Below are 25451 nucleotides of genomic sequence, written 5' to 3'. Positions count from 1 at the left end.
GATTAAAAAAAAAAAAAAAAAAGAAAGAAAAACAAAGATGAAAAACAGATAAGCACTGATAATAGTGAGAAAGGAGTAAAATAAGGCATTTTAATGATGATATAAGTGTACTGGTAATAAAATTCATTGTTAATTATTTAATAAAAATAAAACAAAAAAAAAAAAAAAATCATTTGTAATAATTTAAGAAAACTATAAAGATGGAAAAGAAAAAGGAGGAGGAATAAAAAGATTAATAAACAATGCATTCTATAAAAAAAAAAAAAAACTATAAAATAACAAAAATTAAATACAAAAAGTTGGAAAATACATACAACCAAACATTAAACTTTAAGCTGTACATATCAGAAAAACAATGTTTTAAAGGAAAAAAAACTAGCATAAATACTATGAATATGTATTATTTATTTTATTTATTGTTATTCCCTTATTCATTTTGCCTTTTTTGCATCATTTTCCATTTTTTAGCATTCATTAACTATGTTGTATATTGCATTGTAATCAATAGATTAAATAATACATTTTCCAATTGAGAAATCAGATCATAGAGATAAAAACAAAGGATGATTTTCATAATTTTCCAACAACAATAACGATAAATTAATCTAAAATGGAATGAAACAATAAAATTTATTTGTTCATTTCATCCATGCCATGGCAACAACTAATAGTTATTAATGAGATGACAAGAGAGGTGAAAAGTAGTGCCAAATGATAATTGCATCTAAATTTAATCATATCTTTTCATTTACAATGGTGTGCACCAAAGTAAAAGGTCATTCCTGACCATAAATTTTCAGATTAGATGAACATAGACGATTTTTATACTTTGATTTCTAGTATAATTCTATGAGAAAGCTAACTGCAGATCGAAAGTATAATAAGTATTTACATTATTGCCAATGCATTGATACACAACTTCAATAAACAATAAGGATATAATTATTAGTTTTAAAGATGAAGTCTTGAAAAAAAAAAAATAAATAACACAATAATCAATCATACAATAAAGACCAAAATGGAAAGAAATAAAACACCGATCTCTGCAGCTTGCTAAGCTTAAATTTATGCGAATTCATTCAGCAATTCAATGAAAAACGAATTAATTAGAGAAAGATAGAAATATATGTCTGCTACTTATTTCCTAAAAAAAAATGCTTATTTATTTTTTTTGCTACAAATTGCGAAACATATTATTTCGCTTGATGGACTTCAATCAAATTTAACTAGACAATAATTTTTGGACAAATGCAATACATCATCATTGCTCAAATCGTTAAGTACACCAACTCGACCACCACCCAATAAGCCGAATTCAACCATCATTTTTGCCTGGAACAACAAATTTTTTTAATTCAATCTACTAGTTATTTTAAAATAGCTTCAGTGCACTGAATGATTAACTGATTCACTCGCTTTCCTTTGAAATGGCTACTATGGGAAAATTCGATTAAAATATTAAGTAAAACTAAAATCAAATAACTGAAACTGATAAAAAATAAACAGTATAAAATAGCTTCAATGCATGATAACTTAATTTATAAGTAAATAAATTAACAAATAACAGTAGTGTTATAATAGACAATGACTAAAAGTTTGTTTGTTTGTTTGTTTTTTTTTTTTTTTTTAGAACAGGCATATTACTAATATATATTATTAATTTTACCTTTATATCATCATCACTGATATCAAACGAATGACTATCCGAGAAATCCATGATAAATGTTCCACTTGCTAAGAGAGGTACAGGTACTTTGCATGAATTGAATGCAGATATTATAGTGCCTGTTGGAGCCGGATAACCACTAACGCTTCGCGTTCCAGCAACAACAATCAATTCTTTTGCTGCACATGGTTCTTCACGTATCTGCAAAGATTAGAAAGCATATAGCCTGTAACACTTCTGATAAATCACTGCAGATTAACTATTGCAAAAGAGCAGTAACTCATATTCCTTTACTCGAACACGATCCATAAAACTTTGAGATATTCCTCCATGAGAACATATATACAAACTAAAAAGATCTTAAAAGTCCATCAAACAGCGTTTACCACTGAATGAGATGATGTCCTCTCTCTTACCTGTATACCTTCTTTTCGTGCATTCATTTCAGCAGCTGCCAGATTTGAACCAATATTTCCAGATGCATACATCAAACCAACAACAGCACCAGCATGTAAAGCTTTTTGGAGGCTAACAAGGGCTGAAACAAGATTATTGCAATATAATTTCGAAATTGAAACTAAACTTTAAATTAAAAAGACAAACTATCGAATGCACATTTCATCACAACAATACAATCACTATCACTACGATAAAGGGCACAACGATTTTTGAGTTATACTTACCAATTCTGACCATTTTTTTTTTCAACCTTTTCTCTTTTTTGAGATAAAAATCCTGAAACTTTTCGAAATGTATATACGTCAAATCCCGAAAATTTGCAACAGTGTATTTTTGCATGAACTGATACTAATTTGATAAAAGGTTGAATAAAAGGCAGTAAATGTACAAATACGAACAGTTAGGGAAGCGTACAGTAACCGCTCTTGGCGAATTCCCGATTACGGCCAACGTTTGCGTTAATGTTGCTACAGCACGAATCCACTGACTTTTAGCCTCATCCAATGCAGCTGTAGCCGCTGCTGCATTCATCTACAAATCGACAGTTAACAAGAACAACAACAACAACAACAACAATACAACAATAAATAATAAAGAAAACAAACAAATAGAGAAACAAAAACATGCGGCAACATGCTAGTTGATATAAAAAAAAATGAATTCAAATCCCTTAATCAGTAAAGTTCACAAAATTGACAACGAAATCTTCTATAAACATTAGTAATGAAATTAATGAAAAAATCACTGCAAAAAAAAAAAGAAAAACTTTTTTGCACTTCAACCTTTTAATCACATTTTGTACTAAATCATCTTTCCTTCTTAATCATTCCTATTATTTGAATTATTGAGCAACAGTAATCGATATCAGTAAAATTGAAACTTACCGCTCCATATGGACCAGTCGAATTATTCAGTGAAACAATATTTTCTGCAATTTCATTTGCAATTCGTTGATGTCCTTGCAAGGGACTAGTACCCATATGCGGTGTGCAAATAACATTTGGATGTTCAACTAACCCACGAACAAGCGGAGCATCCTGAAATTCTTCAGTGATATAATCCTATCAATACTAACACCATATGCTAAGAGCATAAACACAGGCAGATATAAAGTTCTTTGTAAAATAGTCAGAAATGGAGTACTAACCTCTACATAAACATCAAAGGCTGCACCACCGACACGTCCCTTGTTTAAAGCTTGCAACATATCAACTTCGTTCATGATACCAGCTTTAGCCATATTAATTATTTTCACACCTTTTCGACAGCGAGCTAACGTTGAAGCGCACAATAAATTTTTGGTACGTGGTATCAGTGGTACATGGATGACAATATAATCAGCCTGAGGCCAAAGTTGATCCAGGGGGAGCCATCTAATACCATGCCGAGCGGCTTCCTGTATATATTTATTCAAACCCAAAAGTATTAAATTATTCTGAATGATTTCGCTCAGCGACTATTATAGATAATGGGGTGCTATTACTATATCTAAGATCTTAACAAAGCCAATCCGGAATTCCCACGTGAATTAACACTTGAATTACAATTAGGTTTAAGCGTTGTTTACATATATTTTCCATTTCTATTTAACATTTAATGACAAAATATCCAGGAATAAAAAATTTTGCTAGCTCTACATCTAAATCAATGTCTACAGCATTTTAAAAATAAAAAAAAAAAGAAAAAAAATAAATAAACCAACTTCTTGTGTAACCTGTGGATCATACCCAAATGTTCGCATACCAAAGACCTGCATACGTATTGCTATTTCTAAACCAATGCGCCCTAAGCCAATAATCGCTAATGATTTTCCAAAAATCTGGAATAATAAAAGATAATTCTGAGCTGAAATTCATGAGGTTAAATTCTTACACAACAATATACAAATCCAATAAAATGTTTCTTTTTATGACATTCACTAAAACTGAAGCATCCAGTTTTAGTGAATATCATAAAAACTTCTTAAGAAGCACAGAAACATAAAATCCAAAAAAAAAAAAAAAAAAAAGAAAAAATCTGATAAATGATGAAGTCTCAAATTTGAAAGTTAATACTGAGCTACCAATAGTTCTAATACATCAAAATTAATGGGAAATAAATTTCTTACGAAATCACATGAATAAAGATCTGAAAAGCATATGAAACCTCTTCGGCGTATGGTTCTGTCCTTGTCCATTTGCCCTCTTTCATTGATGCTACTGCTTGCGGAATCTTTCGAGCCAATGAAAGGATTAATGCACAGGTATGTTCAGCAATATTTTCAGGTCTTTTACCTGCAAACAACAACGAAAATCTCTACCATACTAGTTATTAGGCGGAGAAAACATAAAAAAAATAAATTTTGCTGCGTAATTATGATTTTTTATTTTTTAATACATTAACGCAAGGAAATTAATATTTCTTATATATATATAAATAATACTTTTTGCAGCTCATATTTTAAGAAATTTTTGGTGCAACAATTTTTTTGGATTCATAGCAATCCAATAACACTTGAAATTAAATAATCAAATTCCAAAAGGTAACAACTAAAAATATGCATGAAATGGCACGGAAGCTAACAAACCATTATCAACAATCTCCCAATTGTTGAGTATATATCGTTCGAAAATTTCATCAAAATGATTCTCGAGTGAATTTCCACTATTGCCTTTTCGTTTCCGGCTACTTGTTGATAAACCATTGACTAACACTGTTGGAACCGTGATACCAGAAAGAGGTACGGAAGCCGATGAAGAACTTACGGAAGGTGGTCGAGAATCTGAATTTTGCAATGAATTGATAACCACAGCTGTACTACTTTCTGGACTACTACGAGTGTCAGGGCCATTTATACTGTTCAGTTGTTCATCTTCGGTACCACCGCTACTAGTAGGTATAGCGGATGTTGCTATTGCTAAAGGTAGCACATTAGTCCGATGAGCTGTTGCCGGTAGCATCATTTGTGTTCGTAAAGCTGGTTCTGAACTTATTAGCGATGCAAGCAGATGGGTTGCTTTTGCGGTACCATCACTATCATCATCTTCAATTTTGATGTTATTCAGGAAGTCACTGCTATCACCCGCTGAATCCAGCTCACCTTTTACTCCACCGGTAACCAAACTTAATAGTTGCGAAGCAGAAGATGCCGTAAAGTCGGAGCTAAGATCGAAACCACCAGCAATACTGGAGATGTCGAAGATATTTCCAGCAGAACCGTTCAGCAATGCATTACTCATTTCCTGATATGCTTGCAGTTGTGCTGCTATTACCGAATCTTTCTTAAGATTACTACCATTACCGATACCACCACCGGTATTATTCTTTCGAGTTGCCTTTTGTCGTGGACGTCCTTTAACAATAGCCTTTGCAAAACCGTTCGCTTCACGCTGCCGAGATTCATCAAGTGTTGGTGGAATGCAGAAATGATCATTTGCTTCCGGAAAATCGGGATCATTCACGATGAATCCATTTTTCACAGCGATACACGGAATTTGGGGTGGTTTTCCATCTGGTCCTGGTGGTACCTTATTCTTCATACTACGACAAGACATACACCGATAATAGCATGAGCTGACACCCGATTGATTGGTAAATCGAGTCTTGAAAGCGAATTCACGCCGATGTCCTGGATGTGAACGGCTTTCATATACCAGTACATGTCCACCAAATACTGTTGGAATGAATGTTGCTGGATGCGTAGTGAACTTAGGAAGTTCAGCAGCCGTGAAAACCATCGAAGGAGGCCGTTGGTCCGCCGTGGTTACTTATTTTCTGAAATACAACACTTTAACCATTTCAGAAGACAGTAAAAGCAAAAGCTTCTCTTCGAAAGTGTAAAATTGCGCGAAAACGTCATAATTCACAAATAAAATCTGATATGAATTCATTTTAGATCTGAAATATTTATAAATTTTTCTACTCTTGAAGATAACAGTATCATCGTCTAAATCAAAACACATCTCCTAAAATGTAACAACTTTTGATTCACTTCTCTCTTGAATGTAACATCTTTTGATATTCAGAACGGAAAGATAAAAGAAAATGTGAAAAACATTCAAAAAATTTAATTGAAAACAAAATTGTACAGTTCATGGAGGGGAAGGGGAAAAAAGAAAACATAACTGATGAAAAAAAATTGTTTGCAAATGGATAAAGATAAATTTATTCCATTCAATGATATCTTCATATATTCCAAAAGGTTAATTGAATTTAAACTGTAAGTTATCTTATTAAAAAAAAGAAAATCTTTGCTAATAAACATTTTATTGCAACATGGGTAATAGTTGAGAAAAGTTTTGAAAAATTCTTCTAAGCGATTTAACACAAATCATGTGCTAACAGTACATATTAGCTTTTATATAAGCAAATAAATAAATAAGCAAACAAATGAGGATTGTTGAGTTAATAGTAATTTCTACAGGCTTTGTTGTAAAATTTGGAATAAATGAGCCTAGAAAAGATTAATTAGCAAAATGATTGTGAAGTTCATCTTTTTTAAATATAATAAAAACAGCTCCGATTGCATTATAAGTTAAGCTGATTAAGTTGCAATAGGTTTTTTATCATAAAGAAAGTTTTTTTTCTTCTTAATTTTTATCATCTTTTTATCATCATTTTTCCATATGATTTCAACTCACAGATGCAGTACTAGTGTGATGGTGTGGTGTGGTGGTGATGCTAGTAGTAATGATGTAATGATGGTGATAACGGTGGTAAATGGTTGCTAGTTACAACTACTGAAAGTGGTAGTATGATAACAACCTGATGGATAGAAAAACGATGAAAGGTACAAGTACGATCGGAATGATATGGGTCGACTAGCCTAATGATAATTAATTGGCTCTATAAGAGGGATATTGCAAACATACATCCATCAAACCACACACTTGTCCTTAATTGTTGCTCAAAATTACCAAAAGGAAATGATGGTGGTGATGATGATGATGATGATGACGATGACATGAAAGGTAAAGGATGCAAAAGTAGGAGTAACGGAGGACAGGTAAAAAGGGAAAGAGAGAGAGTGAAGAGAGAAATCACGAAAGAAGAATAGGATGGTAAAAGAGGAATATTTAGACAGGCCTAAGAGGTAATATATACATTCTCACACCGATGATCACCAAGAAATTTTTGGATTGTATGGCTGGCTCAAACCAGTAGGTTACGAACGATTTCAGAATATATATTTTAGTGATGATAATGAGAGAATTTGTTAGATGAAAGAGATGTGCTGATAATGATGATGATGGGCTGTGTTTGGGCAAGAAAGATGAATTGGGTAAAGAATAGGACAGGCGGGGGAGGGAAGGTGAATTATGGGATAGGAAAAAGGTGGTCCCGGGGTGTTATAACCGAAAATACCGGTTGCTGTTTGAAGATGAAAAAGTTCGATGCGAATGATATTTGAGCTGGCAATGGACAAAATTCTGTGCCCTAAAACATAAGCATATATGCCTGTGACAAGAAGAAAAAAAAAAAAGAAAAGAAAAGAGAATTTATTAGAAATGATGCTTAAAACTTTTTTTTAAAAAAAAATATTTCTTTCAAATTTTAAGTATTTATTTAAAAAAATTAGACAAAATCTTTCCAACTCTTTTTTTTTTATTTCCTTTTTCTAAAAAAAATATAAATCATCTAGCAAATAAAATATATTTTTTTACTAGCACTTTTTTTCTGTCATTTCTACGATGCTAGCTAACAGTCTAGTTACTTATCAGACATACTGGTTTATGAATAGTTCTTCCTCTCCCTTTCTCTCTCTCTCCTCTCTCTCGCTTTTTCCCTCTTCTGAATACTTTAATAGTTCCAAGTAAATATTTGGGAATTGCTATATGTATATATTGCATAGGTAATGTAATAAAGTAAGAAATTATTTCAATATTACCTCTCAAAAAGATTAACTCGCAAAGTTATGAACCAAAAAAAAAAAAAAAAATAAATATTAGTGATACTAAAAGTTAGGTATAATTCTTTTCTTTACCCTTCATAAATATATTACTACCACGAACAATATAATAAATAAACTTTCCGTTCCACTGATCATTTTATGGCTGAATGTGCGCCCAAATAAAATAACTGTCAATAGCCTTCCATCTTCAAACTTCAAAATGGGGACACAATCGGTAATGTTGGTATTATTGCCATGCCTTCGTTGGTCTCATTTAAGTCGCCAAAACCAGATTTTCACAAAATCTTGTCTTCTTTTTCTTCTTGTCATTCCCTCTTCCTCTTCTTTTCCCACCTCTCTTCCTTTCCCCATCCAATTCCTCAAAAGTTTTGGTTAGCAAACCTTTATACCCACTTAATACATCAGCATCAATCACTATCATCATCATCATCATCATCATTATCAACATTATCATTCATTGTAACCTATATCATAACCTCAGAATTTTACATTAACAATTCATTCTGGTCAACATCTTCATCTCATCAACAAAATCATCATCATTATCATTTCTATTATTATTTACCCGTTTTTGATCAAACAAAAGGAAGAGTCATCACAGACAAGAATATTTTACTTCAATGGTATGAACAAGATAAGGCACGAAGACAAGAACCCTAAGGGCATTCAACAGACAAAATAAAAACTAATGAAAACTTGAAAACGATTATCATCTATCTAGTGGAAAGCATCTTATCAATTGCTAATTTACCACTAACAATGCTATCGATGATTTAACATTTTGTTATGGAAATGGAAAATTTCGTATGTTTTATGTTTAATCTAAATCTTTAAATCTATTAAATTTGTGAAAAAGTCAAAGAAAAAAAAAAAAAATTGCACAAAATCTAGGAAGAAGATTAGTTTGTATAATTGATAAATGAGAAAAGAGAAAAATAGAGAAGCAATAAAATGTATGATTAAGAAGGAAAATATATTCGATGAGAAATAAAATTAAAAAAAAAAAAAAAAAAAGTATGCGGAAACAGTTAAAATATTTTAAAAGAAATAAAACTTGACCAAAATGAACAATGAGGAAGCAAAAAAAAAAGAAAAAAAAAGGAATGAAAACGTTTTTGCTTCGTGTCATTCTCTTTTTTGTGTATGAAAATTTTTTAAATCAAATTTTTATTAAAATTCTTTAAATTACATTAAGACGAAAAACAATATATACTTTTATTTTTTGCCAATAAGCAATCCAAAAACTCTTCAGTTTGTTATTATGGCTGTTGTTGTTCATTTTGTTGTTGACATTTTAAGATTTAATATAAAATAGGAAGGAAAAAAGAAGTAAACAAGCCACCTGTAAATTGACGAAAATTATTACTGCTTCCATTCATACCTAAGATTATTCCTTTACTCTACAATCATATTTCAGTACATCACATTTAATTCAATTAATTATATAATAATTTATTATTTGGTCAAGTTTTACTTCTTTTAAAATATATTTTAATATAAATTTATATATCAAATAAAACCAAAAATACTACTAAAGTTAGCGAATAATTCATGAAATCATGAAATATCAAACCGCAAATTGTTCACTTTTTCATTTTAAATTTTCTTCTGTCTTCTTTTCAAAATTTTCAAAATACACATATGCATAATAAAACTTCCAAGTTATCCAAAATCTGAAGTACCACTTTAGTCATTTTATAATTCACTATAATACTTTATATATACATACCAATATGAAATATATCGTAAAAAGAATTACAAACTTTAGCCATTGCAGGTCTATCTCTTCCGTTCATTTCAAGAATTTCCGAAGATTTCATCGTTTTATCTTTCACCATGAAATTCTTCTCGTAACCTGCTATAGAATCTTTTCTTAAGTTGATTTTACTTCTCATTCTTAGCATATGAAATATATGTCAATGACCAAAGTGGCATCAATGAAAACAACAGTGGTGCTACAGCTATTACTGCAGTAATACCTAGCAGTGCCACTGCAGTAATAGCAGTAGCACTACCTACCGATATCACCACTACTACACCATTATCACCAGCACCACTACCACCACCACCAAACAGCAGAAGCAGAAGCAGCAGCAGCAACATCAACAACAGAAGCAGTAGTAGTAGTAATAGCATCAGCCGCATCAAACCAGTCATAATTTTCGCAATGGGGACAACAGGAACTAACGTTGATCGTAAGGAAAACGAGTCGAGTTGAGTCGAGTGAAAATGGAGCCGTCACAATGGAAGTTTTGGTACGGAAATCAGAGCAAGAGAAGACCAAACAGGGTTGGGGATACAGAACACTAAGAAGAGGACGAGAAAAGAGGTATGGATGAATAGATAGATGGAAGGATGAAAGGTCTGAATGGTTGACTGGTTGGTTGCTTGGTTGGTTGGTTGGTTGGTTCGATGGATAGATGGATGGATGGATGGATGGATGATGGGTGGATGGAAGGAAAAAAGATGCCTATATGTCTTTTGCCTTTGCCTTTGCACTAGAAATGAAATGAATGATTGTGTTAAATGGTATTATCGAAATAGTTGAAATGAGATGGTAAGTGTAAAGAATGAATGTAACATACAGGCCTTTTAAAGGATAACTTCAAATAATACTACTACTACTACTACTGTTACTCAAAACATAATTAGTACAATTGACCATTGATTTTACTACGCCAATAAAAACTTTAAAATGCCATTCAGCCTATTTTTCCAAGAAGGAAAAGGTAGAAAGAATAGAAGCTTGAAGAATATATGTGACAAAGAGACAAAGAACATTCTGCAAAGAATACAAATGGATAATAGTTCAAAGCAAAATATAATGTTGAAAATTTAATGCATGAAACGAATAAATGGTGTATATATACGTCTAAATGGATAATTTTACTTTAGTTAATATATGCCATATTCTGTGTCATATACAAGTCAATCTGGATTCGATCCGGAATTACTGTTTCCGAAACTGAGGATGTAATATGGAGTAATGAAGAAGTAGAGAGATAGGTGTGTTAATGATATAAAAAGATTAGCTAATCAAGCACTAATAAATAGCTAAACGTAACCACAAAGAGAAAATTCCTTCTTCCTCCATTCACATACACACAACAATCGATCAGCAAAGGTCAAAGGAGAGATACGTGAATGATATGTGCAGAGTACTATTAGCTTAAACCCACTAGTATATATTAACGGCAACAATCCTATTTACCTTTTCAATACTACATTATCAGTTTTATTTTCCGGAATCATTGCTGGTTTTTTGCAACACTTATTTGTACACCGGAATCACTCATCTCTGTCACACTATTATGTCATTTCTATCTTGATAACATGACAATTTTGAAAGAGCTGTAAGTGCTGACTACACACACGTAAGATACGTGTATACGTTATATTATCATACATAAACATGCATATGCACATACAGTGCATGCAAGTGTGAACATATAATATACATACCACAAATTATATGCACAAATATATTAGGAATGTTTGTACATACGTAAAGTACGCGCGTATACATGCGTACAAACGTGTATGCACGCACTATAGCTATGCATGCATGCATTTTCATACAGCATTTATACACATTAGATATTACACGTATACATACAAAGCCAGATATGTACCCTGGCCACAAGTATGCATACGACCCACTCACGTATAGTTACACACTCACTTACGTGTAAACTCACGCAAGCATACATATGCATATACAAAGACACGTAAGAATAGGTTGAAACATTTGATATGCTACATTGGTGAGGAAAGAACCGTCGCATCTACCTAAATTGTTACGAATGCCTGTTTAGTCTAAGGTGAGACTCTCATATACTGCAAAATGGCGAAATGATGATGTGTGTGTGTGTGTGTGTGTGTGTATGTCAGTGTATGTACACCATTTGGCCTCACATGCAAGTAAACAGACAAATAGACAAACCGACGTAGACACACATATAAGAGCCTAAAGAGAAAGTATAAACAGCCCATCAACTCCCGTACAGTTTAGTTGCACATACCGATGAGATAAATAAGATACATGAAGGAAAATACAAGACAGCAGACAGACGGATGAACACAGACTGAACATACAGAATGAAGTCGACCGACAATGTTTGGCCTAGTTCGAATCGTATCGATTGAGGCCACAGATCAATCGGACCAATCTGTGCTTCATTTCTGCACACCGGTCAATTGCTCTCCTGCTATGTATGTATGTATGTGTGTGTGTGTGTGTATGTGTGTGTGTGTGTGTGTGTAAGAATGTAGCCTGTAACCCTCCCGCGGCATCCAAAATACTTCTTTCCTCTTTGGCAGTGAGCAAACATTAAAGGGAGGTAGATAGGTGTGTGTGAGGGTACCTTTAATTCTTCTCCCCCGCTCACATTCCTCCCCTGTACCACGAGTACCTACCGACCTACCTCCCAAGCCTCATCTCATCTGTCCACCTCTTCCATTCCTTCCCTTCTGTCCCCCTCATCGAATACCCCTACTCCCACTCCCACTGCCACCTTGTCATTCAAATGTACGTCCCTCTCCATCCCATCATTTCTTCTTCCTCTTCTTCTTCTTCCTCTTCTCTTATTCTACCATTCGACGAGTGTCGATGGTACGTACATTTTGTAAATTTTCATCGGTCGGCCAAAAAGAATGGCTCTTAAAAGCATTTGCACAATTTGGGATGAAATATTTTTCAGCTTGGATTATTTCAAGACAATCAAAATGATAAACTATCAAATTAAGGATAAAATTATTCAAGGATAAAATTAGTCAAGATTTTTAAATTAGAAATTCTTCAATTAATAATTGAATGATTATTTTTAATTCCTTTTTTTTTTTTTTTTTCAAATTTCTCGATATTTGTCATTATAGTATAGCATAATTTTGAATAATTTTATCAATATCCTAAATAAAATTTTTAGAAATGAATTTGTTTTTTTTTTCTCTTGTTTTGTCTTGTTTAATTCTTAAAATTGCATTTCAGATGGGAAAATTAAAACAGAAAAAAAAAAAAAGAATGGAACATGTAAATAAACAAAGAGAAAAAAAAAGAAGAAAAAATGAAAGAAAAAAATGCAAAGCAAATTGCTAACAACATCTGGGACAATTTATTAGCCTATTATTACTCATTATTCGATAATACATAGTTATATTCCTTTTGATTATTCTAGTTATTCAAACAAAAATTTAAAAAATCAAAAAAATAAAAATTTAGTCTCAAATCTGTTATTTTTTTAAAATAACAGATAAATAATAAGTAAATATATATATATATATATATATATATATAAAATTATTTGAGTTAAAAATTTAATTTCATTGTAAAGATATCATTTTTAAAACAGGAGAAACGCGAAGAAATTGTCTAAATGAAAGTCGAACAAAACTGAAGAATAAGAATTTTCCATACAATAACTTAACGATGTTAATTAATTGCGACAAGACAAGAATATAAGAAAACGAACAAAATGTCTTTTTCAGTAGGTCCAAATTTAAAAAAAAAAAAAAATTTTTTTTTTTAAATATACACAATAGAAAAAAAGATAAAAGGATAGATGTGAAAGATATTGATATAGCATAATGAAAGACATGAAATTATTTGCCTGTTTTTGAATATACTTACCTCATTTTTACATTATTTCAACTTAAGAGGAAAAGTAATACCTCACATAGAAGTAAATCCAGAAATTGAATTTAATTATAAAATTAAATCTTTTATTGCTATAAAATGTATTACTTCTTTTTCTAAAGCTTAAAATAAGCAAACAATAAAGTATGTATGAGAAGCAAAAAATTACATATCTTTTTGACCTATTGATTTTATAATTAAAGACTAAATGTAAAATATTGTGGGAATCATTTCATTATTAATTTCTTTTTAAATTGAAGATGAAAAAAAAAAAATTCTTTTTCTGCAAACTTTAGCATGCTATAACTTTAAAGTTATGAACATCTAATCTATTTTGAACATGATAAGCTTATCACGTCATACTAGCATATGTTTAACTATTTCTTTTTCTTCGTCTTTTTTTTTTCTTTTCTTTTATTATTGCAAACAAATAGAAATTGGTAATCATATATTATCAGTATGAAAAATATTTTAATTCTGATAAAAAATGATAAAAAAATTTTTTGGTTGAGAAAAATGTGATAATTTGTGATAATCACCATAACAAAATATGTGTTACTTTTATACATATTAATATCAAATTATACAATTTTTTTTTTTTTTTTATTCATTTTTCATTTGTTTCTTTTTTTTGCTTAAATTACTACAATTTGCTATTTCCACTGCTACTACAGCAACTACTTCTACAACGATAAGTACTGCTCAATACTGCTTCAGATGTGACATATTTTATCCGTGACATTTTCTTGCTCTCTCTTACCAAAATAATGTTTGGGGAATTTTAATAAAAACCGGTTAGATTAGGTGTTAATGGTGACAATCTTATTACCACCATTGCTTCTACTTTTACTACCCACTAGTATTACTGTTAATACCAATAATACAAATACAATTATTTACTAACTACTTCTACCATATAATTTATTTATTAGCATTTCATAATTATTATTAATGTTCATAATATCTCAGTTGTGAAGAAATATGTAAAAAATAGATTTTAATTTAATTACTAAAATTTCTATCTTTTAATTTTTATCAATCTATATGTTATTAACATTGTAATATTGACATAATTTAACAAATAAAATAATTATAAATCAATAGCTTTTCTAATGTCTTATGAAAATTAAAAAAGAAAAAGCAATTGTATAAGATTTATTCAGCATTGAAAAAAAAGAAAAACTTTTAATTTGTCGCTGAAAAAAAAAAAAAAAAAAAATTAATTACAAAATGCATTTATGCTACATAGGAAATTAATGGATAATTTGCATGTAACAATCAATCATTCAATTAAGATTTGTATCAGTGAACCAATTAATAATTGATTATTAATTATTTTGCAAACAGTATTTTAATGAAATTTATGGATAATACAAAAAAAAAATGAAGAGTAGAATAATTGAAACAATGATTAGCAGTAAAAACATCTTTATTATATGAGAAACAATAAAAAAACAAAATTAATTGCCGATTTAATCACACACCACTAATTCATCTGTGAAATAAACCTTTGACCTCAAAGAATGGAGTTAAATTACGACGATAATGATAATATGCAACTGATAATGTCTGTTGTTGTTGTTATTGTTGTTGTCATCGCTCATTTGTTATCAGTTATTAATAATCAATTCAGTTCAATTCTTTTCAATTAATTTTCATTTCATCCTTTCATTAAATTCCTTCATTGATTCATTTAATTAACTGATTAATTTCTAATTTCACTAATCTATTTCATGTGGTGTGGATTAATTGATTTCATTTAATTAATTAATTTGATGATCATTCCTCTCTTTCGATGTTAATCCATGATATGAGTGAGATGACATGAAATACATCAATAGAAAACTGATGAATCGCTTAAATGTTCCTCTAATTTACTTTTTTATTTTTTGTTTAGTATTAGAAAAACGATGAATTAAATTTTTGATAAATGTGAAAAAGCAATAAGTTTTAATAACAATTGTAAATGAAACAATAATTACAAAAAGAGAAGAAAAAATTGACGAAGAAGAAGCAACAATAAGTTATTTGACAATCACTGATGAATGGTTTTAAAAAAAAAAAAAATATCTTTATGAATGTTTTATTTATCAAAAATGTTCATAAATTGCAAAATTATTTACAAATATTTAGATATTCAAAATATTAAGTAATATTTGAAATTGAAATGTAAGAACAAATAATTAATCATTCCGTTAATTGAAAATGGAATTTTATAATTAAAATATTTCAAATACGCAAAATTTTGATAAATTTTAATTCCAATTATATAAATAATACCTGTTGACAGTAATGAATACAAAGGAGAAATAAATGGAACGAATAGTTGTTTAATTAATTAATTAAACAAATCATTAAAGAATTGAGCTTAAAAAATGATAAGTTAAAGAACGGGTAATTTTTTTAAAAAAATTTCAATTTTAAAAATTTAATTTTGATAATGGAAAAATAGAGTGAGAGTTGAATTTAAGTAAAATACAATAATCTTTTATGCTTTTTGTTTGTGCTTTTTTTAATATTTGAAAAAAAAAAAAAGCATGAAAAGCTCTCATTTATCTACTTTTTCCCGGTTTATCTATTTGTGTATTTATTTGAGAGTTAACTGATCTGTCTATTTGATAATTTAATTTACCTTTTTATCTAACTATTTGGAACTTGAATTAATTAATTAATCAATCAATCAATCAAGTAATATGTTTATCTATGCTTATTTTCAATTTTTGTTAGATATATATTCACTCACTTGTTGATATCTTACAATTTACCTATATTTTTAAATAGTACTTATCGCTTTTCATAAAAATAACGAATAATTCATTCATTATATTTAATTATAAGTTTTGTGCAAAATGTTTTTTTTTTTTTTTTCATTTTTTAAAATCATTTTTTTTTTCATTTTTTTACAATCATTTTTAAAATCATGATTTGTTTAATTGAAATATTGGACTAAATTTTAAGAAATAATGTATGAAAGATTGTTGATAATGAACCACGGATATTATTTCAATGTTAAAAATTCAAATAAAATAAGCTTTCAAAACAGAAAAATAATTAATAAAAAAAAAAAATAAAAAATAGTGAATCATAACAATCTAAACTAATTAATGTATGAATCAATAAAATATAACTATTATATAAACTATTCTCTCATCATTAACTTTTTATTTTTTATTCTAAGCATTTATTTTTTTTTTTTTTCATTTAATTTTGCAAAGCTGAAAACTTTTTTTTTTTTAATTTTTAAAGTATTTGAAAGTTTGAAGCAATGAAAATGAATCAATTAGAAATTAAATTATGTTTATTCATTCTTTTCTCATTAAAAAAAAATAATAAATTCTAACAAAATGGATATTAGGCAGTATGTCATTTTCTTTTTCTTTTTTGCATTCAAATGTTTAAATATGAAATTTTTACGTACTTAAAAAAATTGATATTAAATTATGGAAATGATTTTGGTTTAATTATTGAATTTCAATTATTGAATTCATTTTCAAGTGATACGGATATATTCATTAGTTAGTTTGTATGATAAATCGATTGTGGCACTTCTTATTTCTCTATCTCTTCCTTTCTTTTTTTTTTTTAAATTTCTTTGATCACAACTAATTTCCATATTCCGCGGGAAACTTTTGATTTGTTGACTAATGCAAATTCTTCCTTATGTAGTATTTCTTTGTTTGTGGAGGGAAAAACTTAATTTGTGGATGAAAAATTCTTCCTAATCATTGGTGTTTAGCAATTGGGGTAATTGGGGGCTTACGTAATCTTCAAAGTTTACGTAAGTCAATGACCGTAAGTCAAAGTCATTCAAAGTTTACGTATTTAATTTACCTTCTATTTCTACTATATAATGTTAGTAATTTTTTTTTTTCCATCCTACTAATACTTCATAAATTCCTTCATATCACTACTTTGCTAAAAATTCTGCTAGTTGTGCGTTTCGTTCCATAATGGTATGGAAAAACTAATTGGAATTGGCTAGCATTATTACCCAAGATTAATTTAGGGTAACTCTTCGGGCAATGATTCTTCTTAATACGGGCAAAAAACCAGACTGGTTTCAACTCTGATTAAAAGAAGACCCACATAAAGCGATTTAGCGTGCGCGAATATTCGGATCGGGAATATATGACATTTCTGGAAGATCAAGCATGACCGGAAGTTTAAATGGTTTTGCTTCCCATATTTTACCCATATAGCGCATACATTTAATTTCAGTTTTACCTTTGGGTATCCAGGAGTTTCCCGCGTGTATATGGAAGGAAAATAGAATTATATGTCTAAAAGCATTGAATTCGTAGAGATCTGAACTTTTCCACTTTTTCACTTTTAACTTTTTCACTTAAAAATTTCACAGAACTATCTCAAACAATAATATCTAATCCTTACGTGAGATTCCACGCTTGAAAATTGACTTACTTGATAAACATTTTTTTAAAAAAAAAAAAAAAAAAAAACTCTCCAACTCCAAATGTCTGTTATGCAAATTTTTACTGCATATATGTATAAAAAAAGTCAAAATCAAATTTACAAATAAAAAATCTACGAATGAAATATTTCATTAATGAATTTTTTTTTTTTTTTTTTTTGTTATATTAAAATGTTGTACTAAAAATTTTAATTGCATAATTTTAATTGAATTGCACATATGTTTGATGCTGGAAATTACATTTCGATTAATTTAAGCATTATTTATATTTAATTTAAATTGATTAATACAAAATATAAAACGTAAATTGAAAAATATAAAATTATTTTAATGGCTGAATAATAAATTATAATGTTTTATGAAAAGCTGGCAAAATTATTAAAAAGTATAAGATAATTTAAAAAAAAATATAGGATAAAATATAAGATATAAAAATAAGTTTTTCAATGAAATACTTGAAATTTCATTAATATCATTGCAGTTGGGACTAATAATCAATGATAAAAATAAATACAATCAAAAAATAAAAACAAATATTAGCAAATGAAAAGAAAACTGATAAAAAGAAAAGAACGAAATGATCAAATAGAATTAAAGAAAATAAATAAATACATTTGACACATTTAATTCATATTTCTCTATCAGCTACATTTTGTTATCAAATCAACTATCATATTTTTATCACTCTGATCAATCTATCATGTTTTCAGCAATCTGTAATTAATTAATTTTGAAATTCAATTCATTTTTGTCAACTATTCACAAAAAAAAAATGGCAGAAATAATTAAAATAATATGAAATATGGAAATGTTCTGAATTAATTTTACAATAAATTAAAAATGAATAATTTCTGCAGCAATTTAGCATTTTTGTCGATGAAATAAATGTCTTTAAATATGTAAATTTTTTTTTTATCTGTTTTCTTTAAAAACTTTTTTTTTAGAATTTTTCCGATAATATTGAAATGTCATTTAATTAATTATCTACTAATCATCTATCAAATTTTTTTTCTTTTGCAAACACTTGCAATTAAAATTTTACTTATTTTCTAGGTAATATCACAGAAATTTGTGTTTTAATGATAAGTGATAAAAGATAAAATGATAAAAGACTAATCCGAGTTATTGATGAAAAACCGATTATGTTGGAGAAAGTTATGCTTTTCAAGTAATATCATATCATCACTATTAATAAATAATAAAAATTGATGAAAATATAAATGAATGCATTAAATAATACCACATCGTATCATATCATAGTGATATGATAAAGATTATTGATAAATGATTAAAGAAAATAGGAACTCTATTTTGCATTCTTTTTTTTTTTTTTTTTTTTATTTATATGTCATAAAGAAATATTCGTTTATTATCACAGAGAAATGCTTTTTTTAGTTTTTTTTCATTTTTAAAAAAAAAAAAAAATTATTCAACTTGACAATTGCTTTATTCATTTTTTATTTTAATGAAGTATTCAAATTTATAGTTGTTTATGCCATACACAAAATGAGATGAAAAGTTTGACTTTTTATGAAAAATTTTTTTTTTTTCTGCCAATCTTTCAACTCTTTTCATTTGCATTTTATAATTGCCTCAAACTCTCTTTTATCACAATTCAAATATTCGAATACTTCTTTATCAACTAACAAACAACTATAAATATAATTGCTTTTATTCTATGTTTCATTTTTACTTTTCTTTTTTTTTTTCTTTTGAATGGCTATTTATTCAAATTAATATTTAATGTGAAATGGAAAGTAATTTAGAATAACAACAATTAATACTTGAATTAATAATTAGTGTATAGAAAAGTGTTAATATATGATTAATATATTTGAATTAGCATTCAATAATAATAAAAACCAATGCTTTTAAAAAATTAAATTTCGATTTCGTAGCTAATAAGAAATGTAACTGTAAATTTGTAATTGTAATTAAGATTTGAATTTAATAATTGTTATATGTGCATAAGTATAAGAAATATAATTCAAATATTTGAGCTAATCGATCAACGAATAACAAATAATTAATAATTAATATTAAACTAATTAATATTCGATAATCATGATTAAGCTAATTAAGCTAATTAATATTTGATAATCATAAATACAATTAGTGAATTTCAAATAATTTATCCTATATTTTAGGTAGAACTTTTCAATTCAAATTTGTTTTATTTGTTAGCGTGCGTAACAATTTCATTATCAGTTTGGTTGAGAAATGACTTATCTGCAATTATGGCTTTCAGATATAACAAAAATTTTTATCGCATAGCGTGAAAACTGAATATTTAATAAAAAAGAAAAAAAAAAATGAATTTAAAAAAAAAAAAAAAATTAAAACAACGAATAAAAAATGAAAAGAAAAAAAAAAGCAACATTACATGTTGAAATATTTCTAAGAAATTTGCAATTAAACTTACGTTTGAAACATTCAAAATTATTTGCTATCAAATTTGAAATTGCATATTGTTTAAATATTAATTAGTATTGTCACTAAAATTGCACTATATTATTTTTTAAAAGAAAAATACAAAATATTTATTAAGATTTTCAAACAAATTTTAAAAAAAAATTTCATTTTTTTTTTTTTTTTTTTTTTTTTTTGCAGAACATTTCTGTAATTTCAATCCATAATTATTTCATATTTTCTCCTTCATTCATAATTACATCTTATCCATTTCTTCATTTCAATATTATATTTATTGTTCATATAATTATTCAAAAATTATTTTTATCATTTTAATTTAATTACTTTAAAATTTTTTTTTTCTTCCATCTTTTATTAGTATTCTGCAAACTTTATGTTATCATCGAATTATTTTAAAGATGCAAAAAATATTTTGTATCTTCAAATAACTCTTCGATACTATTTGATATGAGTAATTTCTCATTTTCATTTCCTACTTTTATTATCTAAAATATTTGCAAAAATATTCCAAAATTGCAAATGGAATATTATAATTAATTAATAATAATATAATTAATGATTAGAAAAAAGGAAAATATATTGTAAATTTATATATTTAAATTTATATATTTAAAATTTAAATGAAATTATTTGCGAGTTTGGCATACCTCTGAGATTTTCCAGAATATGAAAGTTTTATTTTCGTAGCTATTTAGCTTAAACTAATTTTTTTCATCATTTATTTTCTACCATTCCACTTTCAATTTTGGGATGACATTGAGATATTTCAGGATACAATAATATTTTATTTCTAGTATAATCTGATTTGAGAAATTTTTTTTCATTCCATTTTTTTTTTGAAATTACTTTTTAATTAAACAGGTAGTAAGCTTAACTAATAGCTAAGAGACTTAACAAAACAATTAAATTTGTCCAAAAAAAAAGGTAAAAATTAACAAAATTCATCAATAAGAAATCAATTACTGTTTTTAATTATTTAATTTTTAACAAAAAAAAGAAGCACCAAAAAAGTTTTAATTTTACAATTGATTTCTAATGAAATAAAAAGTTTTAAAGCATAAAATTTCTCAAAAATTTATGAATGAAATTTGATAATTTTTTTTTTTTATGAATGAGAAATAATTGTTATCAATAAAATATCAATCTTCTTTTTCTTTTCAAAACTTAATAAAAAAACAATAGTTTTCGCATAAATCTTTAAAAAAAAAAAAAAAAAAAAACTTATTGCTAACCGATAAATAAATAATTATATAACTTTTCGTTTTGTTTCTCATTTTTTTCTTTTCACATTTTTTTTTTTTTTCATTTTGTTAAAAATTCATAAATTACAAATTCTTCCGTTTACATATGTCACAAGTTTGAACTTATTCGTTTTAAAAATAAGTTAATGTTTTTTCTAAATTATAAATTAAATCTTTCTTTCATATAAGTATCATTTTTTTTTTTTTTTTTGTTTTCTAGTTTTTTCACTTTTTTTTTTTAAAGAGGAAAGAAATTTAAGAAATAGAAGAAAATATTTTGATGTTATTTATGATTTACTCAAATAATAATAATAAAACTATAAATGATAAAATGAAGAATATTTGACTTATTTTGCAAATTAAGACTGCTATTTTTGTTTTTTTTTTTTAATTTTATTGCATTTCTTTTTTATTATTTTGAGATTAATTTTTAAGTATTTAATTTTAGATTAAAAAAACTGATTGATATATTTTCTTAGAAAGTATTTTAATTGTTGTATTATCACATTGCAAGGAATGTTAATTTATATTATTTTATAATTTGTTAACATTTAAAAAAAGTGGAATAAGTATGCACAAGAGATGCATGCATGCATGCATGCATGCGTGCATGTTAATTTCATAGAGGTGCTGCATGTTTGATAAGAAAAGGAAGGGGGGAGAGAGAGGGTAAGAGAGAGAGAAGAGAGAAAAAATGATGATAATTAGACTATTTAAAGAATGTTTATTATAATTTAATTCATTCTATAGTTAAATTATCAATGACAATCATTTTAAAAAAAAATGAAAAAAAAAGATAAATAATTTTAAAAAGTTTTACAAACTTTTCAGTTATTTGAAATTTAGATTTTTTTTTTTTCATTTTGTTTTTATAATTTTATCACTATTTTTTGATTATATTAAAGAAAATAATTTAGTATATCATTATGCTATGTTTTTTTTTTCTTTTCTTTTCTTTCCCTCTTTCCTTTTTTATTAGAAAAAAATATGTTACAAAAAAAAAGTTTTTAAATTAATGAAACTGAAAAATTGTTGACAAAAAGGAAAAAAACAAACAAATAAACAAAAAAAAAACTTAAGATATATTCATTATTTGTTTAACATTTATCGGAAGTAAGTGATAAGAATAGATAATTTTTGCAGAAAAATATCAGTAAAAAAATTAATTAAAATAAATAAAAAAAAAATTATTTATTAAAATAATATAAAAATAAAAAAAATTAATTAAAATAAAATGATTTATTGTTAAAAGTTTATGTTTAAGCATTTTTGAAATGTTCCATCAAATTTTTAAAATATTTTAATATGTTTGAGCTGAACGAGATTGATACGAAGATAAGACATTTTTAATTGTTTATTATTTATTTATTGCTAAAATATTTTTTAAAACATTTAAAAGCATTGTCATATTGTTGATATTGTAATTTAAGTTAAAATAACAGGTGAAAAAATTAACATGATAGAAAGAAATAAATTTTTGAGTTACATTCATAAATTTTCAGTATCACTTATGAAAGAGAAAATTCATTTGAATCTTATTAAAAACTGTGAGCATAAAATATTTAACTAAATTTTTAATTAATTAAACTAGTAAATGCTTCTATCTAAAATTTTAAATTTAAATTTTAAATGCATGTATATAAGCCATGTAGACTATAACATAGTTTTTTTCAAATCATATGATAATTATTTTCTTTTTATACAGTTTACTAATTATTTATGAATACATAAATGACAGGTACAAATGAAATTTATAATGAAATTAAATTTTTCTGAATGCTATTTGATAACCAATTTACGAGAAAAAAAAAAAAACTGCTAGCAAAATTTGAAATATATTAATTAATACATTTTATACAATAATTCCAATTTTTTTAATTAACATTTGCTAGTAATTTATTAAAAGCAAAAAATAAATAAATAAATAAAAGCAAATAATTGAAGTAAACATTAAATTTTATCCTAAATTTTAATAAATAATTTTGTATAATAATATACGTCACTTATGCTGGAGTAATATTTGATAATTAAGAATTGAAAATCATAATTGATATACATATATAAATTTAACAGAGATAATTTTTTACTGCTTTAGATTTAAATCATATATTTAAATTTAAATCATATATTCAAGTATGCGAGAATATCGATGTTATAATAATTTATCATTGTAATCATTTAAAATTGAATTGATAATATCTAGGTATAACAAAGAAAACGTTGATCAAACTCTTATTTTTTTTTATTTGTTTAATCCATCAAATTTATTTTTAATTTAATTTCTATTATCTAAATTTAATTTAATTCAGCTCATTATTTCATACGTTAATTTGAAATTAAAAAATAATATATAACAAGAAATTGATTAATAATTGTTGATTTTTTTTCATAATATAATATAATAAAAAAAAATTTATTACCAAAAATAAATATATGAAAAAAGGAAAACAAAAAATTTAACTAATAAGAATATATTAAAATTAATAACTCTTAATTTTGATCATTTCATCAATGCAAATTTTTACATAAATAGTTTGCATCGAGAAAAAAAAAAAAGTTTGAAGTAAAAATATAAAAAAACAATTTGATGTCGTTTTTTTTTTTTTTTTTTTTTTTTTTTTCAAAATTATTTTATGCTAAAAAGTAAGACTAAATAATTGAAATTTGAAAATTATTCCTTATATCATTCTTTTTTCTTTTGTTAAAATTGAATAGCTTTTTTTTTTTGTGTGTGTGTTAAAATTTCATTTCGTTTTTTTAACAATTTCTTTTTTTTTTTTTTTTTGCCACTTTTTTGTTTTCTAAAAAGAAAAAAAAAAAAAGAAACAACAAAAAATGGATTAGTAATATATGTTTATGCAATATGTAAAAGTAAAGTAAATTAGTGCATTAAGTGCTTAAGCCATTATCACATGCAAAGCTTAATTTTGAGAGAGAAAAAAAAAAAAAAAGAAATAAGAAAATATTTATTAGAATTGAATGTTTTCCTTTTATCATTTATTGCGCTTTTGCATTTCTCATCCACATTTTGTTCAAATTCAATTACACTACCAAAAAGCTTAAAAGAATTGTTAATGGCATTTTTCTTTTCTTTTCTTTTTTTTTTTTTGAATTTTATCACATATTTTTACACCAATACTATTTTATTATTTCTCTTTATCATTTTCTAATTTTTGTTTTTTTTTTTTTTTTTTTTTTTTTTTTGAAAGAAAAAATTTTGACATTGTCATTTTACCATAAATATAATTATAATTTTATTCAGATGTAAATGAGTTAAAATTTTCACAAACATACGTATTCCATATTTTATATTAGTCTGTTTATGTTGCTTAAGGGAAAAAATAATACAATTTTATTAATATTTAATGATAGCTTTGATAATTTTGCAAGTTTGAAAGTATAAAAAAAAGTATTTTTTAAGTTTTTTTTTTTAGTTTAGTAGTAGTAAATAGTTATTGTTATATTAAAATAAATTTTTTAAATTATTTCATGTTTGATAAGTTTAAATTATTTTTTTTTTTTCATCTTAGCAATAGGTATGTAACAATATTTTGCATTACCAATTTAACTATTTTATATTTAACTGTTTAAAAATTTTTCATTAGTGTTATTTTAAAGTTTAAATCGATATAGATAATTTATTTAAGTTAAAATTTAATTTCAAAATAACATACAGGTAAATTGCATTGACCAGAGAACATAAT

At 26.4% G+C, this 25451-nt stretch overlaps 2 protein-coding genes and 1 non-coding gene across 4 annotated transcripts; 1 reads left to right on the top strand and 2 right to left on the bottom strand.

Annotated features, from left to right (window-relative positions):
- Nucleotides 1–1588: 1588 nt before the first annotated feature.
- On the bottom strand, nucleotides 1589–5841 carry Bm2496 (D-isomer specific 2-hydroxyacid dehydrogenase, NAD binding domain containing protein; the record flags this gene model as incomplete). Its single annotated transcript, XM_043081328.1, has 8 exons — nucleotides 1589–1867; nucleotides 2083–2204; nucleotides 2524–2656; nucleotides 3010–3162; nucleotides 3273–3521; nucleotides 3828–3944; nucleotides 4271–4398; nucleotides 4692–5841. The coding sequence occupies 8 exons, from the start codon at nucleotides 5839–5841 to the stop codon at nucleotides 1589–1591; spliced, it is 2331 nt and encodes a 776-aa protein (XP_042937262.1).
- Nucleotides 5842–8422: 2581 nt separating this feature from the next.
- On the bottom strand, nucleotides 8423–10172 carry Bm10185 (Uncharacterized protein; the record flags this gene model as incomplete). Of its 2 annotated transcripts, none has more annotated exons than XM_043081326.1 (3): nucleotides 8423–8479; nucleotides 9779–9873; nucleotides 9995–10172. In XM_043081326.1, the coding sequence occupies 3 exons, from the start codon at nucleotides 10170–10172 to the stop codon at nucleotides 8423–8425; spliced, it is 330 nt and encodes a 109-aa protein (XP_042937260.1). The 2 variants fall into 2 exon arrangements, with proteins under 2 accessions (XP_042937260.1, XP_042937261.1); XM_043081327.1 differs by having other exon boundaries at nucleotides 9995–10118.
- Nucleotides 10173–12346: 2174 nt separating this feature from the next.
- On the top strand, nucleotides 12347–12466 carry Bm16411. The gene has a single exon (XR_006228061.1). It is a non-coding gene; the product is annotated as an Unclassified non-coding RNA Bm16411 (non-coding RNA).
- Nucleotides 12467–25451: the final 12985 nt, after the last annotated feature.

Source organism: Brugia malayi (genome assembly GCF_000002995.4).
Source record: "Brugia malayi strain FR3 genome assembly, contig: Bm_v4_Chr4_scaffold_001, whole genome shotgun sequence".
Classification (NCBI taxonomy): Eukaryota; Metazoa; Nematoda; class Chromadorea; order Rhabditida; family Onchocercidae; genus Brugia; species Brugia malayi.
Note: the sequence above shows the minus strand (reverse complement) of the source record. Positions and strands in the feature narration are given on the sequence as shown.